Raw genomic sequence first — 21,980 nt, 5'->3', positions numbered from 1 at the left:
GCTGATTATCAATCTCATTTGGCTGGTTGGTTGGGATTTTTGTTTTTGTTTTGTTTTGTGTTTGCTGCTTGCAAATTAATGATAACTAAATTTTTTAAATGGTTCTCATGTTTTCTTCTTTCTTATATTCATTTCTTTTACTTTTCACCTAATTTCTGTGGACTATTATATTGAAAACATGATGGTTGTATAGAAATCACATTTTACTGTAGTTTATTTCTGATTTTGATGTTTATCCATACTATTGAAGGAATCTCTGAATTCTTCCCCATCCCCAGCAAGATGACATAGTTATTCTTCATTTTCTTCGATAACATTATTTTCATATTTCTATTATGTCATTTTTGCTTTGTCGGCAGTGATTTGCATCCTGTTTCTCCTTCTCAGTAGACTCTTGTGGGAAGAAGAGCTGTATCTTACTCAGATTTCCCTTGATACTCAGTGCATAGCTCAGAATAATATGCTAAATGAAGTAGATGGTGCTAAACTCAAAAATCACATAAATTTATAAAGCTCCAGTTTCAAACACTCTGGCCTCTTTCAGACCTTCCTCATATTATATGAAATGAATCCTTTTTTGAAGATTCATCCTTTTGGATTCTCCAATGACGTCTTACATTTTTACAGAGTATATTTTCACTCGTATTGCTGCATACTGTTTTAGTCTGTTTCTTTTTCTGGCAGGTAAGTCAATGACACGTCTTCATTAGAACTAGTCAGGAAATAAATAAAGACTGCATGGATGGGGCAGTGGGGGAAACGGTTGACAGGGACATAGTCTTTAAGAGCCTTCAATTTAATATGTTTTGTTTCCATTAACTTAGTTAAATGGAACTATGTATATAATTAATTCCTTTACAGATCCTCTAATCAAACGCATCTTATATATTTACTATTTATTGTAATATATTTCTCTACTTTAACACAGTAGTTTTCTGATCAGTAATATCCAGAGAATTCTGCACAAATCCAGCTTTTCTGAGTCTAGGCCTGTAAAAGTTGATTGCTAAGGCCCTTTTCAACTCTAAATTCTTTGTTTTTTTTTTAGGTTTTATTTTTTAAGTAATGTGTACAGGCAATGTGGGGCTAAACTTACAAACCTGAGATGAGGAGTTGCATACTCTACCAACTGAGCCACCCAGGTGCCCCTAACACTCTGATTTTTGCGGAGGTCTACATGTATCTTGAGTACTTCCATTTCTTTCTGACAAAATTGGAGTTTCACATTTCCATTACTAAAAGTTCTAAAGAGCTGATTCACATATCAAATCACAAAATAATAAGAGTTTATACCTCCTTGATTCCTAGATCTTTATGTCTGGAAAAGACCACTGAAAATCTTTTTTTGTTCTGTCACAAACCTTTTAGCAAGTAGAGTATTTTTTATTCTAATCTCTTTCTGTTTTCTCTTCATGTGATCCCAAGAGTTTGTGTGCATTGCCCAATAACTTAAATGTTTAATGTAGCATAAAATGAGCTAAAGTTCAGCTCTCTTGGAGTTTATTGTAACGTTCATTCGCCGTTACTATAGCTTTTCCACAGCTACTAGATACAGAGCTTTGAGTGGGTGCCATGGAATAATTATATGATGGCCTCTGGAATAATTATGTTATAGGAGCTTACAGTATAAGTGAGGAAGATGTGAAAGTGTATGAACATTTAAACAGATGAAAAGAATAATGAAAACTTGCTGATTATTGAATGACACTGATAAATACTATGAAAAGTAAGAGAAGGGAAAGATTACATCAGGCTTGAATAATCAAGGAAGACTTCATAGTGGATGTAGGGATGTTTGTTTTTTAATTTTATTTTTTTTTCCGTGTTCCAAGATTCATTGTTTATGTACCACACCCCGTGCTCCATGCAATATGTGCCCTTTATCATACCCACCACCAGGGTCACCCCTTCTCCACACCCCTCCCCTCCAAAACCCTCAGTTTATTTCTCAGAGTCCATAGTCTCTCATGGTTCGTCTCCCCCTCCGATTTCCCCCAACTCACTTCTCTTCTCCATTTCCCGATGTCCTCCATGTTATTCCTTATGCTCCACAAGTAAGTGAAACCATATGATAATTGACTCTCTCTGCTTGACTTATTTCACTCAGCATAATCTCTTTCAGTCCCGTCCATGTTGATACAAAAGTTGGGTGTTCATCCTTTCTGATGGAAGCATAAATTCCATTCCATATATGGACCATATCTTCTTTATCCATTCTTCCATTGAAGGGCATCTTGGGTTCTTTCCACAGTTTAGTGACTGTGGCCGTTGCTGCTATGAACATTGGGTACATACGGCCCTTCTTTTCACTAAATCTGTATCTCTGGGGTGAATACCCAGTAGTGCAATTGCAGGGTCATAGGGTAGCTCTATTTTTAATTTCTTAAGGAATCTCCACACTGTTTTCCAAAGTGGCTGCACCAACTTGCATTCCCACCAACAGTGTAAGAGTGTTCCCCTTTCTCCACATCCTCTCCAGCACTTGTTTACTGTCTTGCTAATTTTGGCCATTCTAACTGGTGTAAGGTGGTATCTCAGTGTGATTTTGATTTGAATCTCCCTGATGGCTAATGATGATGAACATTTTTTCATGTCTCTGTTAGCCATTTGTATATCTTCTTTGGAGAAGTGTCTGCTTATGGATTCTGCCCGTTTTTTGACGTGATTATCTGTTTTGTGTGTGTTGAGTTTGAGGAGTTCTTTATAGATCTTGGATATCAGCCCTTTGTCTGTAATGTCATTTGTGAGTATCTTCTTCCATTCCGTGGGTTGCCTCTTTGTTTTGTTGACTGTTTCCTTTACTGTGCAGAAGCTTTTGATCTTGATGAAGTCCCAAAAGTTCATTTTCACTTTTGTTTCCTTTGCCTTTGGAGACATATCTCGAAAGAAGTTGCTGTGGCCGATGTCGAAGAGCTTACTGCCTATGTTCTCCTCTAGGATTTTGATAGATTCCTGCCTCATGTTGAGGTCTTTGTTCCATTTCATGTTTATCTTTGTGTATGGTGTAAGAGAACGGTCGAGTTTCATTCTTCCACACATAGCTGTCCAGTTTTCCCAGTACCATTTATTGAAGAAGCTGTCTTTTTTCCACTGTATATTTTTTCCTGCTTTGTCAAAGATTATTTGACCATAGAGTTGTGGGTCCATATCTGGGCTCTCTGCTCTGTTCCACTGGTCTTTGTGTGTGGTGGATGTGTTTTGATCTGTATCTTTGTGTGGATGTTCAACAAATGTCTTGGCTGGGGTAGATCAGTGTGTGGAGATAGGTTTGACCCCCTAAATAAAAGTTCTCTCTTGCTCTGAACAGATAAAATGTCTCTTTGCCTGTCACAAAATGTTCAGAGAACATTCCTAAGGCCTAAGAGCTTCATGAAAATACGCTTAAATCCTCTCTGTAGTTGGGATTCAGTTCTGTACTAAAAACAGGTGGTAAGACAAGAGCAGCTCGGCAAAATCTCTGAAAAAATTCCCATGAGTGAGGCAAGGTATCTAATATACAAAAAGGAAAACTTCTTCTTAGGTTTTTATTGATAGGAGGCAGGTGAGAGCCTAGAGCAATAGGGTGTAGATGTCCACTGGTAGTTACCGTTAGGGCATCTTCACTTGCGAGAACAAAATCATCCCTCTCTCCTCCATGCTTTTGTCTGCAGGTATCAGTTGGGATTCCCAGAACTCTCAGTCCTGGCAAGACCTTTCTACCCGTTCCCTTAAAAGTCAGGCTTGCAACTACAAAGTGCTTTGGGACTACCACCTAATCTCATGTTTTTATTTTCATTTATGTCAGTTAACACAGGAAGCCTGAATCTCTCAATTCAATCCTTATTACCCTGGACTCTTTAAGATTTTATTATGTATTTGATGGAGAGAGACAGAGAGATGAGTGGAGGTGGGGGCGCAGAGGCCTAGGCAGAAGCAGACTCCCACTGAGCAGGGAGCCTAACATGAGGCTCGATTGCAGAACTCTGGAATGAGGACCTGAGTGAGCTGAAGGCAGAGGCCTTATCAGCTGAGCCACCCAGAGCCCTGGACTCCTTTTCTCATACATACATATCATTGCTTTCTCTCTCTGCCTCACACATCTCCATGTCTTGAAATGCCCCATTTCATGATTAGTCATGAGTAAAATCCCTGTATCCTTAGCCTTTTCTTTGATGTTCTTGCTCTGAAATCTGGCTTTTCCTGAGAACACTGTATCCTCTGCAGCCCTTTCAAATGGTAACTGATTTCTCTCATCTGTTCCTCACCTCGTTCTACCTCATGGCAACTTCCAGACCATTCCTTTTTTTCTTCAACCCAAAATCTCATTCAGATTTAAATTTCAGGTCTTTAAATTCCTCGATCATTATCACTCTGGTGATTTCAGTATCCACACAGTCCTTCCTAGCTTCTCAAATCTTTTACCTTTTCTCCGGTGATTTTTTTTTTCCTCCACGTTACCTTAGCCATAAATTCCAGTGACTGACTCTACCATAGACCTTGTCATTGCCCAAAACTTCACGTCCCCCATGATTTCAGTGTTAAGTGTTTCACTGTCTCACCATCACCCTCTGTCTCTCCAGCTTACTCCCTCCAGCTGTCTTCAGACTCTGCTGGACCTGTGATCCATTGATCCTACTATCTTTTAGCTGTTTCTTGCCTTTGATGTTTTCAGTTTTCTTCTTAAATGACAGGTCAATAATTACCATTGCTTTTCTCTCCCTGAACTGTACTTGCTTGACTAAGCGAATCCTGGTTAAAGCCATCTTCTTGCCTTCTTGGTGCCTGAACCAAGCTGAATGTGATAGAAGAAAACACACCCATCCTAAGTAGTACCACTTTAAATTCATTGCTGCTTGGTAGTTACACTGTGTTTCTCTCAGGCATTTTCTCTCCTGGTCTCCTATATCAGTGCTTTAGACAGACTAGTGTGCGTGCAGCTTACTTGGGATCTTGGTAGAATGCAGATTCTTATCAGTAGGTTAGAGAGAACCTGAGCTTCTGCATCCAACAAGTCTCTAGTTGATGTGGTTGCTGCTGGATTGTGAAGCGCGCATCGAATGGTGAGGCCCCAAATGGCTCTTTCATCCTTTCTCTCCTCAGACAGCCAACACCTTCTCTGTCTTCACTGTCATCTGATCTGCATCCTGTTTTAGTGAGAAAATTGGAGCAATAAAAAGAGAACTTCTACAAAGCACCCACCTGTCTGCAGTTGTGCTCATAGATTCCGCCTTCCCTTCATCACTGTGAATGTACTACTCGCCGTGTTCCCAGGAAAAGCCAGTCCCTTCACTTGGGCAAACTTCCTGAAATAGTTGTCTTTATTCATTGTCTCCAGTTACTGTCCTCCCATTCTCTCTTGAACCCACTCTCTCTCAGGCTTCCTCTGTCACTCCCAAAACTGTTCTTGTCAGGGTTTCCATTGACCTCCGAATTGCTAAATCCAGTGGTCACTTCTCACTCCTTGTCTTACTTATTAGCATTTGCCACAGAGTAAATTCTGTAGGTCTACCTTCAAAATATATGTAAAAAAACACATGTAGAATCTAACTAGGTTGCACAGTGTCTGTGACTACCACCACGTTCCAAGCTACCATCAGCTCTCACTTGGTTTTTTGTAATAGCATCCTAACTGGATCTCCCCATGTCCTTCCTTGCTGTCTTCAGTCTGTTTCCAGCCCAACAGCTTGAGTGACCCTGTAAAAATGTAAGTCAGATCATGCAACTCCTCTTTAATGAGTTTCCATCTCAATAACGTCAAAGCCTTTATAAAGGGCCTGTGAATTCTATATTGGGGTCAGAGAACATTCTTTATGAAAAAAAAAGCCATATAATAAATATTTTGGGGTTTGTGGGCTATACAGTCTTTTACAAATATTCAGCTCTGCTGAAGTAGCATGAAAGTGACCATAGGCAGTAAAACTGAAAAAAAAGAATGTAAAGGCAATTCAGCCCTCACGCTGTAGTTTGCTTATCCCTGTTGTAGATGATCAGACCCATCATCGTATCTAACCTCCTTTATTTCTTTCTTTCACTTACTTTGCTTCAACTGAACTAGCCTCCTTGTTTTTCCTTGACCTTGCCAGTCATACTTTCAACCCAGGACCTTTGTATTTATAGTTTCTTTGCCTGGAACACTTTTCTGTTTATGTGGCACAGTCTCATCTTTTAAAACTTCTCAGGCTTTCTTTAGCCACCCTAAAATTGCAACCATTTCCCTTACCCCATACACATTTTCCTGCTCTAATTTTCTCCTTAAAACTCATGGCCGTCTAATATGTTATATAATACTTATCTCGATTTACTGCCTTTCTGTTCTCTAGAATATAATTTCCATGAGGGTAAAGGTGTTTTACTATTGTTTCATGGCTGTCTTCCTAGAGCCTGCAGTAGTCTTTTATACAGGTGCTCAAAAAACATGTGGTATATGAATGTAATCAAGGTTTCTGAGCATGGAGGACAGGAGGGCTCCATCACATGTGCGGCCCTAGTGCCTTCTAGCTTGCGAACATAGGTATTTAAGCACTTAAGATACTGGCAGATTCGGTCACCAAGGGTTAAAGACAGCAACTGGAATAGAGAAGTGGCATAATAACAAATACCGGCTCTTAGACCTGAGACACTTCCTTTTCCTTCTGGATACTTCTAGAAGGTCTCCGAAGGGGGAGAGCTCACTTTGGTCACTAGGCAAAGGTGAGTGTTATTGATTCAGTGGAGTAGACTCAGAACCTGGAAAAGTGATCTCATCTAGGACACCCCCCCCTCTCCAGGGTAGGTGAGTCATAGGGGTATTCTGTTACAGTATTTGCCAATATATTATAGAATTTGTTAATGTGGATAAAAGGATCATGGTCATTCTAGGTAGAGAAATAGTGTGAACATAAAAGGTATAGGCAGGTAAGTGCAGAGCACATTTAGAGGTAATTAAGTCGATTTAGGTGAGTCAGGTATTTTGTATAAAGGAGTAGAGGAAGATAGAGAAAGTTTGAGGCTAGATTATAAAGGGTCTTGCTGCTAAGCTGAATCTTATTTGCTTTTTTTTTTTTTTTAATAGTCTATCAGGAGTAGAGAACTGACTTGGTCAAGGTGTTAACTCTGGCAATAGTGTGCAGGGAAGAATTATAGGAGGCTTTAAGCAATGAGTGTTACAGCTTTAAGCTATAACAGAAATCCAGGCACTATGGGCCTCAATTAGGATAAATATATTGGACATAGGAAGCAAAGGGTATCTGTGATAGCTATTACGAGGAAGAATCAATGAGACTGGTTGGCTGACTGCATATGGAAAATGAATAGAAAAGATTTGAGAATGTCTGATTTATTTAATTTACGTGCCTAGGAAAATGGTAAGGCACCACCCCTTTTTTAATCCCTGGATGGATGCGTCTGACTTGCAGTTTTGTTTATTTTTTTAAAGATCTTATTTATTTATTTGACAGAGAGCACAAGCAGGGAAAAGGCAGGCAGGCAGAGGGAAAGGGAGAAGCAGACTGTCCATGAGCAGGGGGAGCCTGATGTAGAGCTCCGTCCCAGGAGCCTGGGATTGTCATGACCTAAGACGAAGGCGGACACTTAACTGACTGAGCTACCCAGGTGCCCCCTTTCACTTTTTTTTTTTTTTTCTCTAAAAATGTTAGGATTTATTTTCCCTGCACCTTTTGAAGAAATGGTCATTTTCTAAATAACTAAGTCTAATCACCAAGGTATAAAACTAGCATTGAGATATCACTAGTGTCTCCTCTTGTATCTCATTTAAGTTTCACGCATTGTCCTGATCTTTTGCAGAAAAAGAACCCAACCAGAATTGCATGCTGCATTTATTTGACATTTCTCTTCCATTATCTCCAATCCGGAATAGTTCCTCAGTCTTTTCTTGACTTTTATGACTTTGACTTTTTTTTTTTTTTTAAATTTCTTTTCAGCGTAACAGAATTCATTGTTTTTGCACCACACCCAGTGCTCCGTGCAATACGTGCCCTCCTTAATACCCACCACCTGGCTCCCCCAACCTCCCACCCGCCGCCCCTTCAAAATCCTCGATTATTTTTCAGAGTCCATAGTCTCTCATGGTTCACCTCCCCTTCCAATTTCCCTCAACTCCCTTCTCCTCTCCATCTCCCTATGTCCTCCATGTTATTTGTTATGCTCCACAAGTAAGTGAAACCATAGGATAATTGACTCTCTGCTTGACTTATTTCACTCAGCATAATCTCCTCCAGTCCCGTCCATGTTGCTACAAAAGTTGGGTATTCGTCCTTTCTGATGGAGGCATCATACTCCATAGTGTATATGGACCACATCTTTCTTATCCATTTGTCCGTTGAAGGGCATCTTGGTTCTTTCCACAGTTTGGCAACCATGGCCATTGCTGCTATAAACATCACTTTTAATAAAATGTAGTTACCTTCATGTGTATTATTCTGACATAATTTTGATTTCACTCTAAAAAGCTAATATAGTCAAACAAAAAGGGAAGTTTTAAAGTGAAGTTATTGTAGTTATTGTTACCTCATCATAGAGGTTTTGTTAACTAGTCAACTAAGAAAGAAAAGCTAATCATGTCTAGGCTGGATATTACTTGTTAGCCTTAAAACTTACTGTTTGTTTTTTAAAAGCAGGCGCAAAATTGGAAAAATAATGTTATTATTGGGACGTCTATCTGAATAATACAGGATGCATGAGAAGAGAAATACCGTTGGGAGAATACCAGGGAGCTAGCTGATAGGAGTGTTGGAAGGTCAGAATCCAAGGATTTGGTCTTTTTCTCTTTCTTTCTTTCTCTCTAACCATTATTTTGTTGAGAACACTTAACATGAGAGCTGCTTTAAAATTTTGAGTGTACAGTGCAGTATTGTTGACTAGTGGTGCGATGTTACACAGCAGATCTCTAGAACTTTCTTCTTAACTGAAATTTGATGCCCATTCATTAGTAACTCCCTATTTCCCCCTCCCCCATCCTCTTGATAACTATCACTCCAATTTTTGATTCTTTGAATTTAACAATTTTAAATACCTCCCATAAATGAAATCATGTAGTATTTGTCTTTCTGTGACTGGCTTATTTCACTTGGCATGATATCCTTAAGACTCATCCATGTTGTCATATATTGGAGAATTTCTTTTTAAGGCCGAATCATAGTCTGTCAAATGTATATACTACAGTTTCTTTGACCATTGATCTATTAGTGGACATTTTGTTGTTCCCACGTCTTGGCTATTGTAAATAGTGCTGCAGTGAACGTGGGAGTGCTGATATTAGTATCTCTTCCAGAGCCTCCTTTCAGTTCCTTTGGATAAATATTCTGGCATGAGATTGGATTGCTAGATTATATGGTAGCTCTATTTTGAATATTCTGAGGTATTGCCATACTGTTTCTATAGTATTTGCATTCCAATTTCTCCACATCTTCCCCGATATTTGTCTTTTCCTTTTTTGATAATAGCCATCCTGACAAGTGCGAGCTGGTACTTCAGTGTGGTTTTGATATGCGTTTACCTGATGATTAGTGAAACTGAGCATTTTTTTCACTTACCTGTTTGCCATTTGTATTTTCTTTGGAGAAATGTCTATCAAGCTCTTAGCCCATTTTTTATTTGTGTTACTAGTGTTTCTAATAGTGTTTCTAATAGTGAGTTTTAGGAATGCCTGTATACTTTGAAATTAACCATCAGATGAATGCTTTGTACTTGTTTTCTGCCATCCCATGGGTTGCCTTTTCATTCTGTTGATAGTGTCCTTAGCTGTACAGAAGCATTTTAGTTTGTTGTAGTCCCTTTGTCTGTTTTTCTTTTGTTGCCTTTGCTTTTGGTGTAATATCAAAGAAATCATTGCCAAGATCAGTGTCAGGAATATTTTCTCTTTTAGGAGTTTTACAATTTTAGGTCTTATTTTGAAATCTTTAACCCCTTTCAAATTGATGTCTGTGTACGATGTAAGGTAAGGGTCCAGTTTCATTCTTTTGTATATGGATATCATTTTCCCAGCGCTCTTAGTTGCAGCCTCTCCTTTCGCCATTGTGTATTCTTGACACCATTGTCAGGCATCAGTTGACCATGTATGCATGGATTTAGTTTTGGACTTTCTATTCTTTTCCATTGGCCTTTATATCTTTATGCCAGTACCATACTGTTTTTGTTTACTGTAGGTTTGTAATGTATTTTGAAACTAGGAGGTGTGATGCCTCCAGTTTTGTTCTTTATCTCTGGATTGATTTGGCTTTTTGTAGTCCTTTGTGGGTCCATGAGTTTTAGAATTGTGTTTTTCTATTTCTGTAAAGAATGTCATTAGGGTGTATGGTAGGAATTGCATTGAATTTGTGGATTGCTTTGGGTTGTTTGGGCATCTTAACAATATTAAATCTTCGGATCTATGAACACAGGTCACCTTCCCATTTGTCATCTTTGATTTCTTTCATCAGTGCTCCCTTGTTTTTAGTGTACAAGTCTTTCACCTCTTTAGTTAAATTTATTGCTAAGTATTTTATTGTTTTTTGGTGCTGTTGTAAATGGGATTGTTTTTCTTTTTTTTTTTCCGATGGCTCATTGTTAGTGTATAGAAACAAAACTATTTTTTGTATCTTGATTTTGTATCCTGCAACTTTACTAAATTTCTAAATTCTAACAGTTTTTTGATGGAGTCTTCAGGGTTTTCCAAATGAATGATCAGGTTATCTACAAACAGGGACGGTTTTACTTCTTCCTTTCTGATTTGGATGCCTTTTATTTCTTTCTCTTGCCTAATTGCTTAAGCTAGGACTTTCAGTTTTATGATGCATAGAAGTGGCAAGAATAGACATCCATGTCTTGATCTTAAAAAAAAAGTTTTACAGTTTTTTTACCATTGAGTTTGATGGTTGCAGTGAGATAAAAGCCAAAAAGATGGCTTCTTATTATGTTATTTTCTTTCTATTCATAGTTTATTGAGTTTTTAATCATAAAAGGGTATTAAGTTTCATCAGATGCTTTTTCTGTACCCATTGAGACAATCATGTGACTTTTATCCTTTATTTTGTTAATATGGTGTATCACATTAATTGAAATGCAAATGTTGAACCATCGGTTTATGATCTGTTTAATACATTGTTGCATTGAGTGTCTAGTGTTCTGTTGAGGATTTTTGTATCTAATATGCATCAGGGATTTGGCCTGTAGCTTTCTTTCCTCCCACTGTTTTTGTCTGGCTTTGGTATCAGGGTAATGATGAAGTTCTAGAACCTAGGTGAGGTTCGGTGGGCTGAGGTCCGGAGCCGATGACCAAGAAAGAATTCTTGAGACATCTTTGGTGAAAAATGGTGGTTTATTAAAACACGGGGACGGGACCCGTGGGCAGGACCTGTGGGCAGGAAGAGCTGCTGCCGGGGGGATGTGAGGAGTGGCTGGTTATATACACAGGAGTTGGGTAGGTGAGGACAAAGAGGGTGTTCAGAAGGGCTGTCAGGGTAAAGAAGACTGTCGGGATATTGAAGGCCTGGTTACTATCAAGCCAAGGCCGTTTTCCCTCTAATGAGGCACTAACATAAAGACAATTGGGAGTCTCCTGCTATCAAGCGTCCTTGTTAGTGAGATTTAGGTTTAGAAAAAATTTAACTTTATTTACTTATCCTTCTACCTCAGCCTCCTTCAGTTTTTATGGAGGGGAGGGTGATGTTAGGGCTTGAGGGACTGAGTTATGTGCCTCTGGAAATTGGGCTGTTGATAAGGTAACTTCTTTGTTGGAAATCTCAAGGACATTTGTAAACCAAGGGAGACTCCTGTCTTGCAGGATTGTGATCTCTGCAAGTTAATTATTTGTTTCTCATTTATGGCAGTCAGGGGTGCCTGAGGAATGTCACCTATATTACCGAGGGGAGGGGAGCGGGTGGAGAGGGGGTGCAAGGTGCCAGCTTCTGCTTTGTCCTCAGCCAGTTTCCTGCTCCCTCATCAGTAATGCTGGCCTGATAAAATGAGTTTTGAAGTATTTCTTCTTTCAGTTTTTTGGAAGAGTTTAGGAAGGATCAGTGTTAATTCTTAAGTAAATGTTTGGTAGAATTCTCCAGTGAGCCATCTGGTCCTAGGCATTTTTTGTTGAAGGAGTTTTGATTATTGATTCAGTCTCTGTACTAGTTATAATTCTGTTTAGATTTTTTCTTTCTTCGTGATTGAGTTTTGGTAGGTTGTATGTTTCTAGGAATTGAGCCTTCAGTTATCCTGTTTTTTTGGCATATAATTGTTCATATAGTCTTTCATGATTCTTTTTATTTCTGTGGGATTAGCTGTAATATCACTTCATTTTTTATTTTATTTGGGTTTTTTTTTTCATTATTCTAGCTAAAGTGTTGTCAATTTTGTTTCTTTTTGAAAAAACCAAGACTTAGGGTTTTTTTCCTGTTTTTCTATTTTCTGTTTCATTTATCTTTGCTTTGCTCTAATCTTTATTTCCTTCCTTCTACTAACTTTAATCTTAATTTGTTGTTTTTCTAGCTCCTTAAGGTATATAGTTAGGTTGTTTGCTTAACATCTTTCTTTTTTAATGTAGGCATTATTACTGTAGATAAACTGTCCTACTTCTACTGCGTCCCATAAGTTTTGGTATGTTGTGTTTTCATTTATCTCAAGGTATTTTCTAATATTTTTTGTTTCTTGATTCAGTAGTTGATCAAGAGTGTGTTACTTAATTTTCATATACTGTAAATTTTCCACTTTGCTTCCTACTAATTTCTAGTTTCATTCCTTTGTGGTCAGAAAAAAATCGGTATGTTTCATTCTGCTTAAATTTGTTAAGACTTGTTTTGTCTTAACACTTGGTCTATCCTGGAGAAAGATCTGTGAGTTTGAGAAGAATATGTGTTCTGCTGCTGTTGGGTAGATCGTTCTGTATATGTCTTTTAGGTCTGTTTGGTCTGTAGTGTTGTTCAAGTCCTCTATTTCCTTATTTTTTTTTTTTTAAAATTTTATTTATTTATTTGTCAGAGAGAGAGAAAGGGAGAGAGAGCGAACGAGCACAGGCAGGCAGAGTGGCAGGCAGAGGCAGAGGGAGAAGCAGGCTTCCTGCTGAGCAAGGAGCCCGATGCGGGACTCGATCCCAGGACGCTGGGATCATGACCTGAGCCGAAGGCAGCTGCTTAACCAACTGAGCCACCCAGGCGTCCCCTCTATTTCCTTATTAATCTTCTGTCTGGATTTTCTATCCATTATTGGTCTTGATCTGAAAAGAGTACCAACTAGAGAACTGTGTGGAGGATGAAGTTGGATTTCAGAAGAGATGGTTGAAGTAACTTCATTTAGAAGTATGAACCAAGTTTGGAAAAAAAAAATCTCATGAAAAACAAAATTAATAGTTAAGGTATTCTATTCAGTGAGAATAAAGAGGAAAAGCTGAAATGAGATATTGTTGTGAGCAATAGCAGCTTGATTTGTACCTAACCTGTTCAGTGAAGTTAAATATGGGTGGAAGTAATGATTGCCTCAAGAGTTCCAAGATGAAAGAGCTTGTCAGAAAGGCTGATCTGAAGGGTTTTCTGTAAACAGGATTGGGACATTAATATGGAGGTAATTATTAAATGCTTCTCAGGTTCAAAAATTATTTTCAGAAGAGGTAGCCTTAGAACTGGTTTTTGAGAAAGACTAGTTAAGCACAGGCATTTGAAACCACATGCAAAACCAAAGACTCCTCAGAGCTCAGAGAAAGCTGGTGTAGAAAGTTGGAAATGAGGCTGGAAAGTTGCTTGGGTCTAGATTCTAAAGGATCTTGTTTACCTTATATGGGAGTGTGGATTTCTTGCCATGTGGCCAAAGGAAATAAAATAAGTAGTTTCATGTTGCAGGGGTAATCAAGAGGATATGACCACCAGTTGACCATTGAACTGAACCCTGGGCAATTGGTAGCTCCTCAGTGTGCCCTTCCAATTCCTACCCCTTTTCCCCCAGTGCCTGCTCTGCCTGCCATTTCCTCAGTGGGAGCTGTTCCAAGGGCACAGCCTTCAGAGAGTAGAGCGTTGTTGAGACCATCTGGACATTGTGTGAGACAACCCAGTTAAGGCCTTATTTATATAGACATTTAAAATTCAGGAGAGTGGGTGCAGAGATCTACTTACCTTGTGGCCACCCAAGACCAGCTCATAATCATATGAATGCTTATGTTAATAGAATGTGATATTCTTTTAATAATAGTAATGATATTGTAAAGGAAGTAGTTAAAGCTTTTTTAAAGAAATTCAGATGTGAACTTATTAGTATATCTGTGCATATAATTTGTTTTTGTTTTTTTTTGTTTTTGGGGTTTTTTAAAGATTTTATTCATTTATTTGACAGAGATCACAAGTAGGCAGAAGGGCAGGCAGAGAGAGAGAGGAGGAAGCAGGTCCCCTGCCGAGCAGAGAGCCCAATGTGGGGCTCTATCCCAGTACCCTGGGACCATGACCTGAGCCGAAGGCAGAGGCTTAACCCACTGAGCCACCCAGGCGCCCCTGTGCATATAATTTGTATGAAAAGTTTGATTGGAGTCACCTTTGTTCAGGCAGTCTTAGTAGCACTGCACTTTTAGTTAATTGTATATCATCTGTTTGCAACGTCCTCTTTCCTGCTATCACAGATTGCCTTCACAATTGAGGCTTATTAATTTAATACTGAGTATTCTCATCTAATCATTTCCTTCAAATAGTATATGTTGATGAAGTAGAAGAGTGGCAAGATATATTTGGCTAATGTCAATCAATTACTTGGTGTGCATGTAATAATATATTTTTTATTGAGGCGTTTTTGCACTGTCATCATACTGACTAGAGTCAGATTCTTACTTGGCACATCCAGATGCTCCAACTTTGTGTGACCTAGATAGAAAACATATGGGAGTATGTGCATGTATTTTTAGCAAGTTAAGCTTTCTGCCTTAGGGCAAAATATATGCAAAACTTTAGGAAGTGGAAAGAAAATCTCTGTTTTAGAAAATAATATAGAATTGATGAAATGGTAGAAAAAGCACTAAAAACTATTTACTGTAGTAAATACGGTATTTAAAAATTTTTGGTTTTTTAAAAGATAAAGATCCTTAATTTTTAATTACCATATTTTTAAAAATTTTAATCCATTTTTAAATAATGAGTGCTGTTTTGAAAATGAATTTTAGTTGTCTGAGCAATAGCAAAGATTTAACTTTTTGGCAGACCTCTGTAATCATTTATTGCTGTCCCAACTGTAACTAATTTAGAAAATGCTCCTAAATTACCCACCTTGACCTGATGCAGTAATTGTCTACTTTGAAATAATGTTCTAGAACTACTAGCAGTATTTAGTTAAAAATGAAATTCTACATTTAATGATTCTCATGTTTGACAGCTTTTTTAGAACTAACCCATTTCTTCAAGTGATCTTTTTACAATTCTGTGCACTAGCTACTCAGCACGTCAGGCAGTGAAACAACATTTTTGCATTAATCAGCAGCTAAGATTTATATATTTAGGCATCACCTGAGGCAGCACTCTAATACAAACTAAAATAATATGATGTTTACATTAGAACTAATCCAGGCTTTGTATCTGTATCAACACAGGAAATTTTGGAATTTTAAAACATTAGCTTTCTTGAAAGTTTTCTTGACTACTTAATTTAAATATATTTACATGTATGTATCAGAGATATAGCATAGCTTTAAAGAGATAAACTTTTCATGAATAAGTTGTTATTACTCAGCTGGTCCTTGTTTAAAGGAAGTTGTGATATGGTAAGTATAAAACAAGGATACTTCCCATACAGCAGATTGTTCAGAACCTTACCTGCTTGGTGTTATTTTGAATATTGTTCCTTAAAACACCGGCTACTAGCTGGCTTAAAATAACAGCTATAATATCAGAAGCCAGCACTTCTTTGTCTTTTTACACTCATATGCACACACACACAAACATACACATTAAGAAATGCAAAGATTACAGTCTGACAGCTCCTCAAAAAAAAAAAAAGGAATTACCATATTACCCAGCAGTAATATTACTGTTAAATAATATTAATAATATTAATAATAATATTAAGCAAGAGAAGTGGAAATATATTGCACACACAAACTTGCTTATGAATGTTGATAGCACATCACTCATAATAGCCAAAAAGTGGAAATAACCCAAATGTACATCATCCAATGAAAGGATAATTCAAAAGTGTATCCATACAATGGAATATTACTTAGCCATTAAAAAGGAACGAGGTACTGGTACAACATGGATGAGCCTTGAAAACGTTACATTAGGTGAAAGAAGCCACTCACAAAAGACTATGTATTGTATAATTCCATTTATATGAAATACCTAAAGTAGGCAAATTTATAAAGACAGAAAGTAAATTAGTGATTGCCTTAGATGAAGGTGGCAGGGAACAGAGAGTGATTGCTAACAGGTACAGGGTTTCTCTTTAGAATGATAAAATGGTTTTATAATTAGTTGTAACAGTTGCATCACCCTGTGAATATACTGAACAACATTGACTTATATACTTAAAATGGGCAAATTGTGTGGTCTATGAATTAATATCTCAATAAGACTGTAATATTTAAGAAATGAAAGAAAAATGAAGGCTATTTTGGATTTCCTAAAGTAAAAGAGTAGAAAAAGATTATAATTTCTAACCCATGTAGTGGTATGACAACCAGCAGTCTTAATTTTTAAAAATAAAGAGGTAGTTTTCAACTCCACTGGGGTTACTTTTCTCTAGAAAAATGTATTCTACAAATGTTCATTCCTTCAGCAAATTGTTTATTGTGCCCTTTTGGACACCTGACACTGTTCTTGATACGAGGGACGCAGTCACATTCCCGATTGTTCTTTTCTTCCTCTCTACATGCCATCACCAAGTCACACCAAGTCGATTTCATATTCGTTAGTTGATCACTGTGCCGTTTTTCCCTCTTAGCAATATGCTTAGTTCTGTCACCTGGTCCAGTGATTCTCAGCCACAGGATGGATGGATAGATGTATGTATGTATGTATGTATGTATGTATTTGATGGTGGGGAGGGACAGAAGGAGAGAGAGCATTAAGCAGACACTCCATGCTGAGTGCAGAGCGCAACGTGGGGCTCAGTCTTACGACCCTGAGATCATGACCTGAGCCAAAGCCAAGAGTCAGACAACCGACTGTGCCACCCACTCAAGCACCCCTCAGCCATAGTGTTAATATTAGTAAAGTACCAATGTATACAAATGTTTTACCTTAAAACAAAAATTCGAAGAATAATCCTGTAATTGTCACACTGACTGGCTTGCATTCCACTTTGCTTTTTTGTAAGTGTAAGAAAAAGTGGTAGCATTATAACTAGTGTGCCAAGAATTATACACAATCTTCACTGCCTATTGAAATATTTTGTGAATGTGAACTCATTCATTGTAGCATGTCCTCAGGAAAAGTGAGAATCTCTGAGCTGGATAAATTCAATCACATTTTTAAAAACTCATATTGCTTTAGTTTCAGTTCTCACTAAATCGTTCTTACAAAAGATCTTTTTTATAGAAATATAGTTGACAATACAACATTGTGTAAATTTAAGGTATATAGCATGTTAATTTGATACATTTATATATTGCAATATGATTGCCATTGTAGCAATAATTAGCATCTCTATCATATTACGTAATTATCATTTATTTTTAGTGGTTGGAATAATTAGGGTTCAGTCTCTTAGCAAGTTTGATGATTATTATACGGTACTGTTGTTAATATTTGCTATATTGTGCATTAGATCTCTAGACTTAATTACTACTTGTTGCAAGTTTGTACCTTTAAACAACATCTGTCCTATCTCCCCACCTTCTATTCCATTGTAACTATCATTTTATTCTCTGGTTTCTTTGAGTTTGGTTTTAGATTCCACATATGAACAGTATCATACAGTATTTGTCTTTCTGTATCTGACTTCTCTCACTTAACATAATTTCCTAAAAGTCCAGAGATCTCTTTCTAACATCCATATCTGGTCAAGCATTTTCCCAGTTAGATGTCTTTCTTCAGTGACTCTGCATTGCATATAAGACAAACTAAACTCCTTTGTGTGATATGATCCGTTGTTCATGGTCTTGCTCCTGTCTGTCCAGCTTCATCTCCAGCAACCCGTATTCTCTGTGCTTCTGTGCCTTTGCATGTGCCCTTCTGTCTGTCAGCAGTGCCTATCCCATGGGTCTTGGGTGACAGACTCCTTTCAGGTTTCTCTGAACCTACCGTTGCTCTGTGAAGTAGACTTAGGTTTCTACTACAATGCGTCTGCTGTGTTTTGTAAGAGCAGTTTTTATAATGCATTATAATTATTTTAATATCTTATTTTCCTTTTGTATTTTTAGCTCCTTGAGAGTCAGTTCCTTATCCCTTTTATCTTTAATTTCCCAGCTTTTAGCATGGAATCTGCTGTGACGTAGATGCTCAATAAATATTTGCTGAATAAGTTCAAAATGAGTGGGATACCTGGGTGGTGCAGTCAGTTAAGCCTACAGCTCTTGGTTTCAGCTTGGATTGTGATCTTAGGGTCATGGGATTGAGGGCTCCGTCTGGCCCCCTGGTCTCAGCACAGAGTCTGCTTAAGAGTCTCTCTTCATGCCCCACCCCCATGTGCTCTCTTTCTCTCTCTCTCTCAAAATGAATAAATAAATCTTCAAAAAAATTTCGAAATGAGCTCCTCCAAAAATTTTAATTTAGCCAAAGTATTTATAGATTATAGGTGATAAAGTTGAAGATTAAAAATATATTTGTGACTCTACATCCCATATTTCCTGAAGCAGTTCCAATTTTAGATAGTCTAATATATTGTCCTGTGAGTATAAATATAGTTACCAAGACATAATTTTTGTTTAGAAATATACACATTGGGGGCACCTGGATAGTGTAGTCAATTAAGCATCCAGTTCTTGGTTTTGGCTCAGGTCATGATCTCAGGGTCCTGAGATGGAGGCCCATGTTGGGCTCTGTGCTCAGCATGGAGTCTGCTTGGGATTCTCCCTCCTTCAGCCTCTCCTCCCGCTCCTCCTCCGTGGTGTCTGTCTTTAATAAAGAAATCTTAAAAAAAAAAAAAAAAAAGAGAGAGAGAGAGAGAAATACACACATTGAACCTATACCTCTTTTTAAATTATTTACAATTTATTTTTATACTTTGATTTCTTCATGTACTTTATTTTTTCTAATTAAGATCACTTTGAAAGCAATACATAATAGTGGAAAGGTGAAATTGAGGATGGAGCAATACCGGAATTATTTTCCTAATTCTGTCGTTTTGCTGTGCACTTTGGGCCTAATTACTGCACATCCGTATTTCTATGAATATTAATGAATGAAAATTACTGGAAATTTAGAAATTCTTAGGTATAAGGATCTGTATTATAAGATTAAGGTTAGTACTGACAACTGCATTCAAAAATATTCTGATTTTAGGATGCTAGGATAGTAGCTCCCAGTCTTTTTGGACTTCCATTATTCTGGTGTGGTTTCTTTGATTTGGGGACCCCAATTATTTATTTATTTTTAAGTGAATAGATTAAAAATAATTTTGGTTTGAGAATACATGAATATCCTCAAGTTAATTGGAGAGTAGAGAGTATATCACATGGCTGTGGAGGGTAATCATACATGAAAATGCATTTGTCTTTGAGAATTCCAAGTTAGGGTCTGATGTTGGCTCTAACTTATTACTGTCTTTGACTAGAGAGGGGAGAGATGTTAGCAGAGTAAAGATAGTAAGTTTGGAGCCAAAAAGATGGGGTATAAATTATGGTTCCATGACCTACTATCTAAGTTTTTTGGATAAATCAGTCAGTCTGAGGTTCAGTGCCTTCCTCTGCATAATGAGATAATAATACCTACATGAAAAAGTTGTGAAAATTAACAGTGGTTTCTAGAATAGTAGTGCCAAGTAAGTTCTTCTAAATCATAACTCCTATGTGATTAGTATTAATAAAACTCTGGGAATAGGTAAAAGGTTTCCTGTTACACTGAATTTCAGGTTATTTATTGTTGAGTAGTTGTTGAGTAGTTGCTACACTACCTCTGTTTTCCTAAGCAGGTTTGTCTTTAAGATTCTAAAAATCTTAACACATCAACATGCAGGGTCAGTGCTAATTGCCATGTCCAGAGGGGCACTTTCCTTCACTGCTATCCCCCAGTGTGCCAGTTAGAGGGCAACACTGAATCCACTCTTTTCACTTTTCATTTTATTATATATAATGTTCTTAGTACTTCAGACTGCCTTTGTCGGTTTCTCTTCATATTAAGGAGCTCATTTGGCCAGAATCCTTTGGTCTAGTTTGGTCTAGTCAGAGTCTCTCTCTCTCCTCTACAATCAGATATTTAAATCACAGTTTTTTCACTCACAATAAATATAACTTTTCTATGTTACAGGGGTAAAATATAAGGAACTTCTTAACCTCTAGCCATTGAATCTACAAACCTACTTGTTTATATACCCATTCTTTCTTTACTGCTTCCAGTTTGGGATGTGTCGTATTAAGACCCACCCTTGATCCACACCTGCCTCTAGTTATAGTTCTGTCTGCTTTCAGTTTACAGTGAAACTTTCTGAAATGCTGTCTAGTTTCACATTTTTTAGAAAATTTATTTTAATTATTTGACAGAGAGATCATAAGTAGGCAGAGAGGCAGGCAGAGAGAGAGGGGGAAGCAAGCTCCCTGCTGAACAGAGAGCGCAATGTAGGGCTCGATCTCTGGACCCTAGGATCATGACCTGAGCCGAAGGCAGAGGCTTTAACCCACTGAGCCACCCAGACGCCCCTAGGTTCACATTTTTTACATTCTCCCCATATTCACTATACATCATTGAGATTTGGTTTCGTTTACTCTCCTTCCCTAGAACTGCCCCAGTCTTCTGATGGTTAAATCCTGTGGCCACAACTCTGTTCATATCTTTGTCTCTTGACATTGGTCTTCTGTGACTGCTTCTTAAAAAGTTACCTTGTTCTGTGTACCGTACTGTCCTATAGCTCGACCTACCTCTGTGTCGACACTACTCCTTTTCAGTCTCTTCTTCCTCTGCAAGTCCCTTGAATGTTGATGTTTTCTCCTAGGTCCTTTACACATTTTTGTCAGGATTTGGGAGGTGCCAGGTGAATGTTTGTTAATGAACAAATTATGCCTGTATTGGTGGTTTCTCAAGAGATTTACTATAATTGGATCTTGTTAACTGAACAAATTGCAATATATTATATCTGATGGTGCACTTCACAAACTTTGGTCCAGTCTCTCTGGACCATGGTTTTCTTAAACTACCCTACTACATATTTCCAGTGAGAAAAATCCAAGCTCATTATTCAGCTTTTTTATGTCTATGAGGTTCAGTTAGCTTTTTTAAGTGGTCTGTATGTACAAGGTAATTGCAAAGATAATTTTAAAGAGCATGCATTATCCCAAATTTTTGTACCATTTAGACTATTTACAGAATTCTTGCAGCTTAGTTTTCCATCCTCAATAAAATAGTAATACCTTACTGAGAATAACGATTTAATTTAAATGTACTTTAAAGTATATACTCTAAAGGTTAGGATTAGGCACTGTCCTGTGTGCTTGCCTACATTGTTTATTTTCATCTTTCATCAACTCTGGGAGATAAATATTCTTAGTCATTTTGTAGTGAGGAGAAAACTGAGGTATGGGGAAGTTAAATAGGTTTTATACCATAACATATACAGTTACTAAAATTCACAACCAGAGTTCTGACTTTATAGCCCATGCATCTCTTCTAAATGATACTGAAATTATAAGCTGGGGATGAATGCTAAATATGGAAATAAATGAGGTAAGTGTTTGAGTTTAGTAAATCTAAATTGTGTTAAAAATTGTCTGTGTTTTTTTGTCCCTAGGCAGTTATTTGGCAGAAAAATAGAGTATCTGATCATAAGATGGCTCTCATGTCTGTTCTGGGGACTGGTGTTATGGGCAATATGGAACCCTTTCAGTACCACTCTGAAGAATCTCAGGTATACCACAAAATGTTCTTAAATAATTTTGGTTTACCACTGAAACTGCCAAATTATTTTTCTTTCGGTGTTTG

General features: G+C 37.6%; 1 protein-coding gene across 4 annotated transcripts in view; it reads left to right on the top strand.

Annotated features, from left to right (window-relative positions):
- The window catches only part of PMS1 (PMS1 homolog 1, mismatch repair system component), an 87,841-nt gene that overhangs the window by 35,320 nt on the left and 30,541 nt on the right, over positions 1-21,980 (top strand). For all 4 annotated transcript variants that reach the window (XM_080798578.1, XM_080798580.1, XM_080798579.1 and 1 more), the window contains exon 7: positions 21,790-21,906. In XM_080798578.1, the coding sequence (XP_080654704.1) occupies positions 21,790-21,906 (117 nt within the window). The remainder of the gene's footprint in view (positions 1-21,789; positions 21,907-21,980) is intronic.

This window comes from Martes martes (genome assembly GCF_963455335.1).
Source record: "Martes martes genome assembly, chromosome: 3".
In the NCBI taxonomy this organism is placed as follows: Eukaryota; Metazoa; Chordata; class Mammalia; order Carnivora; family Mustelidae; genus Martes; species Martes martes.
The sequence above is the reverse complement of the archived record's forward strand: the minus strand, read 5'-3'. Positions and strand labels throughout refer to the sequence as shown.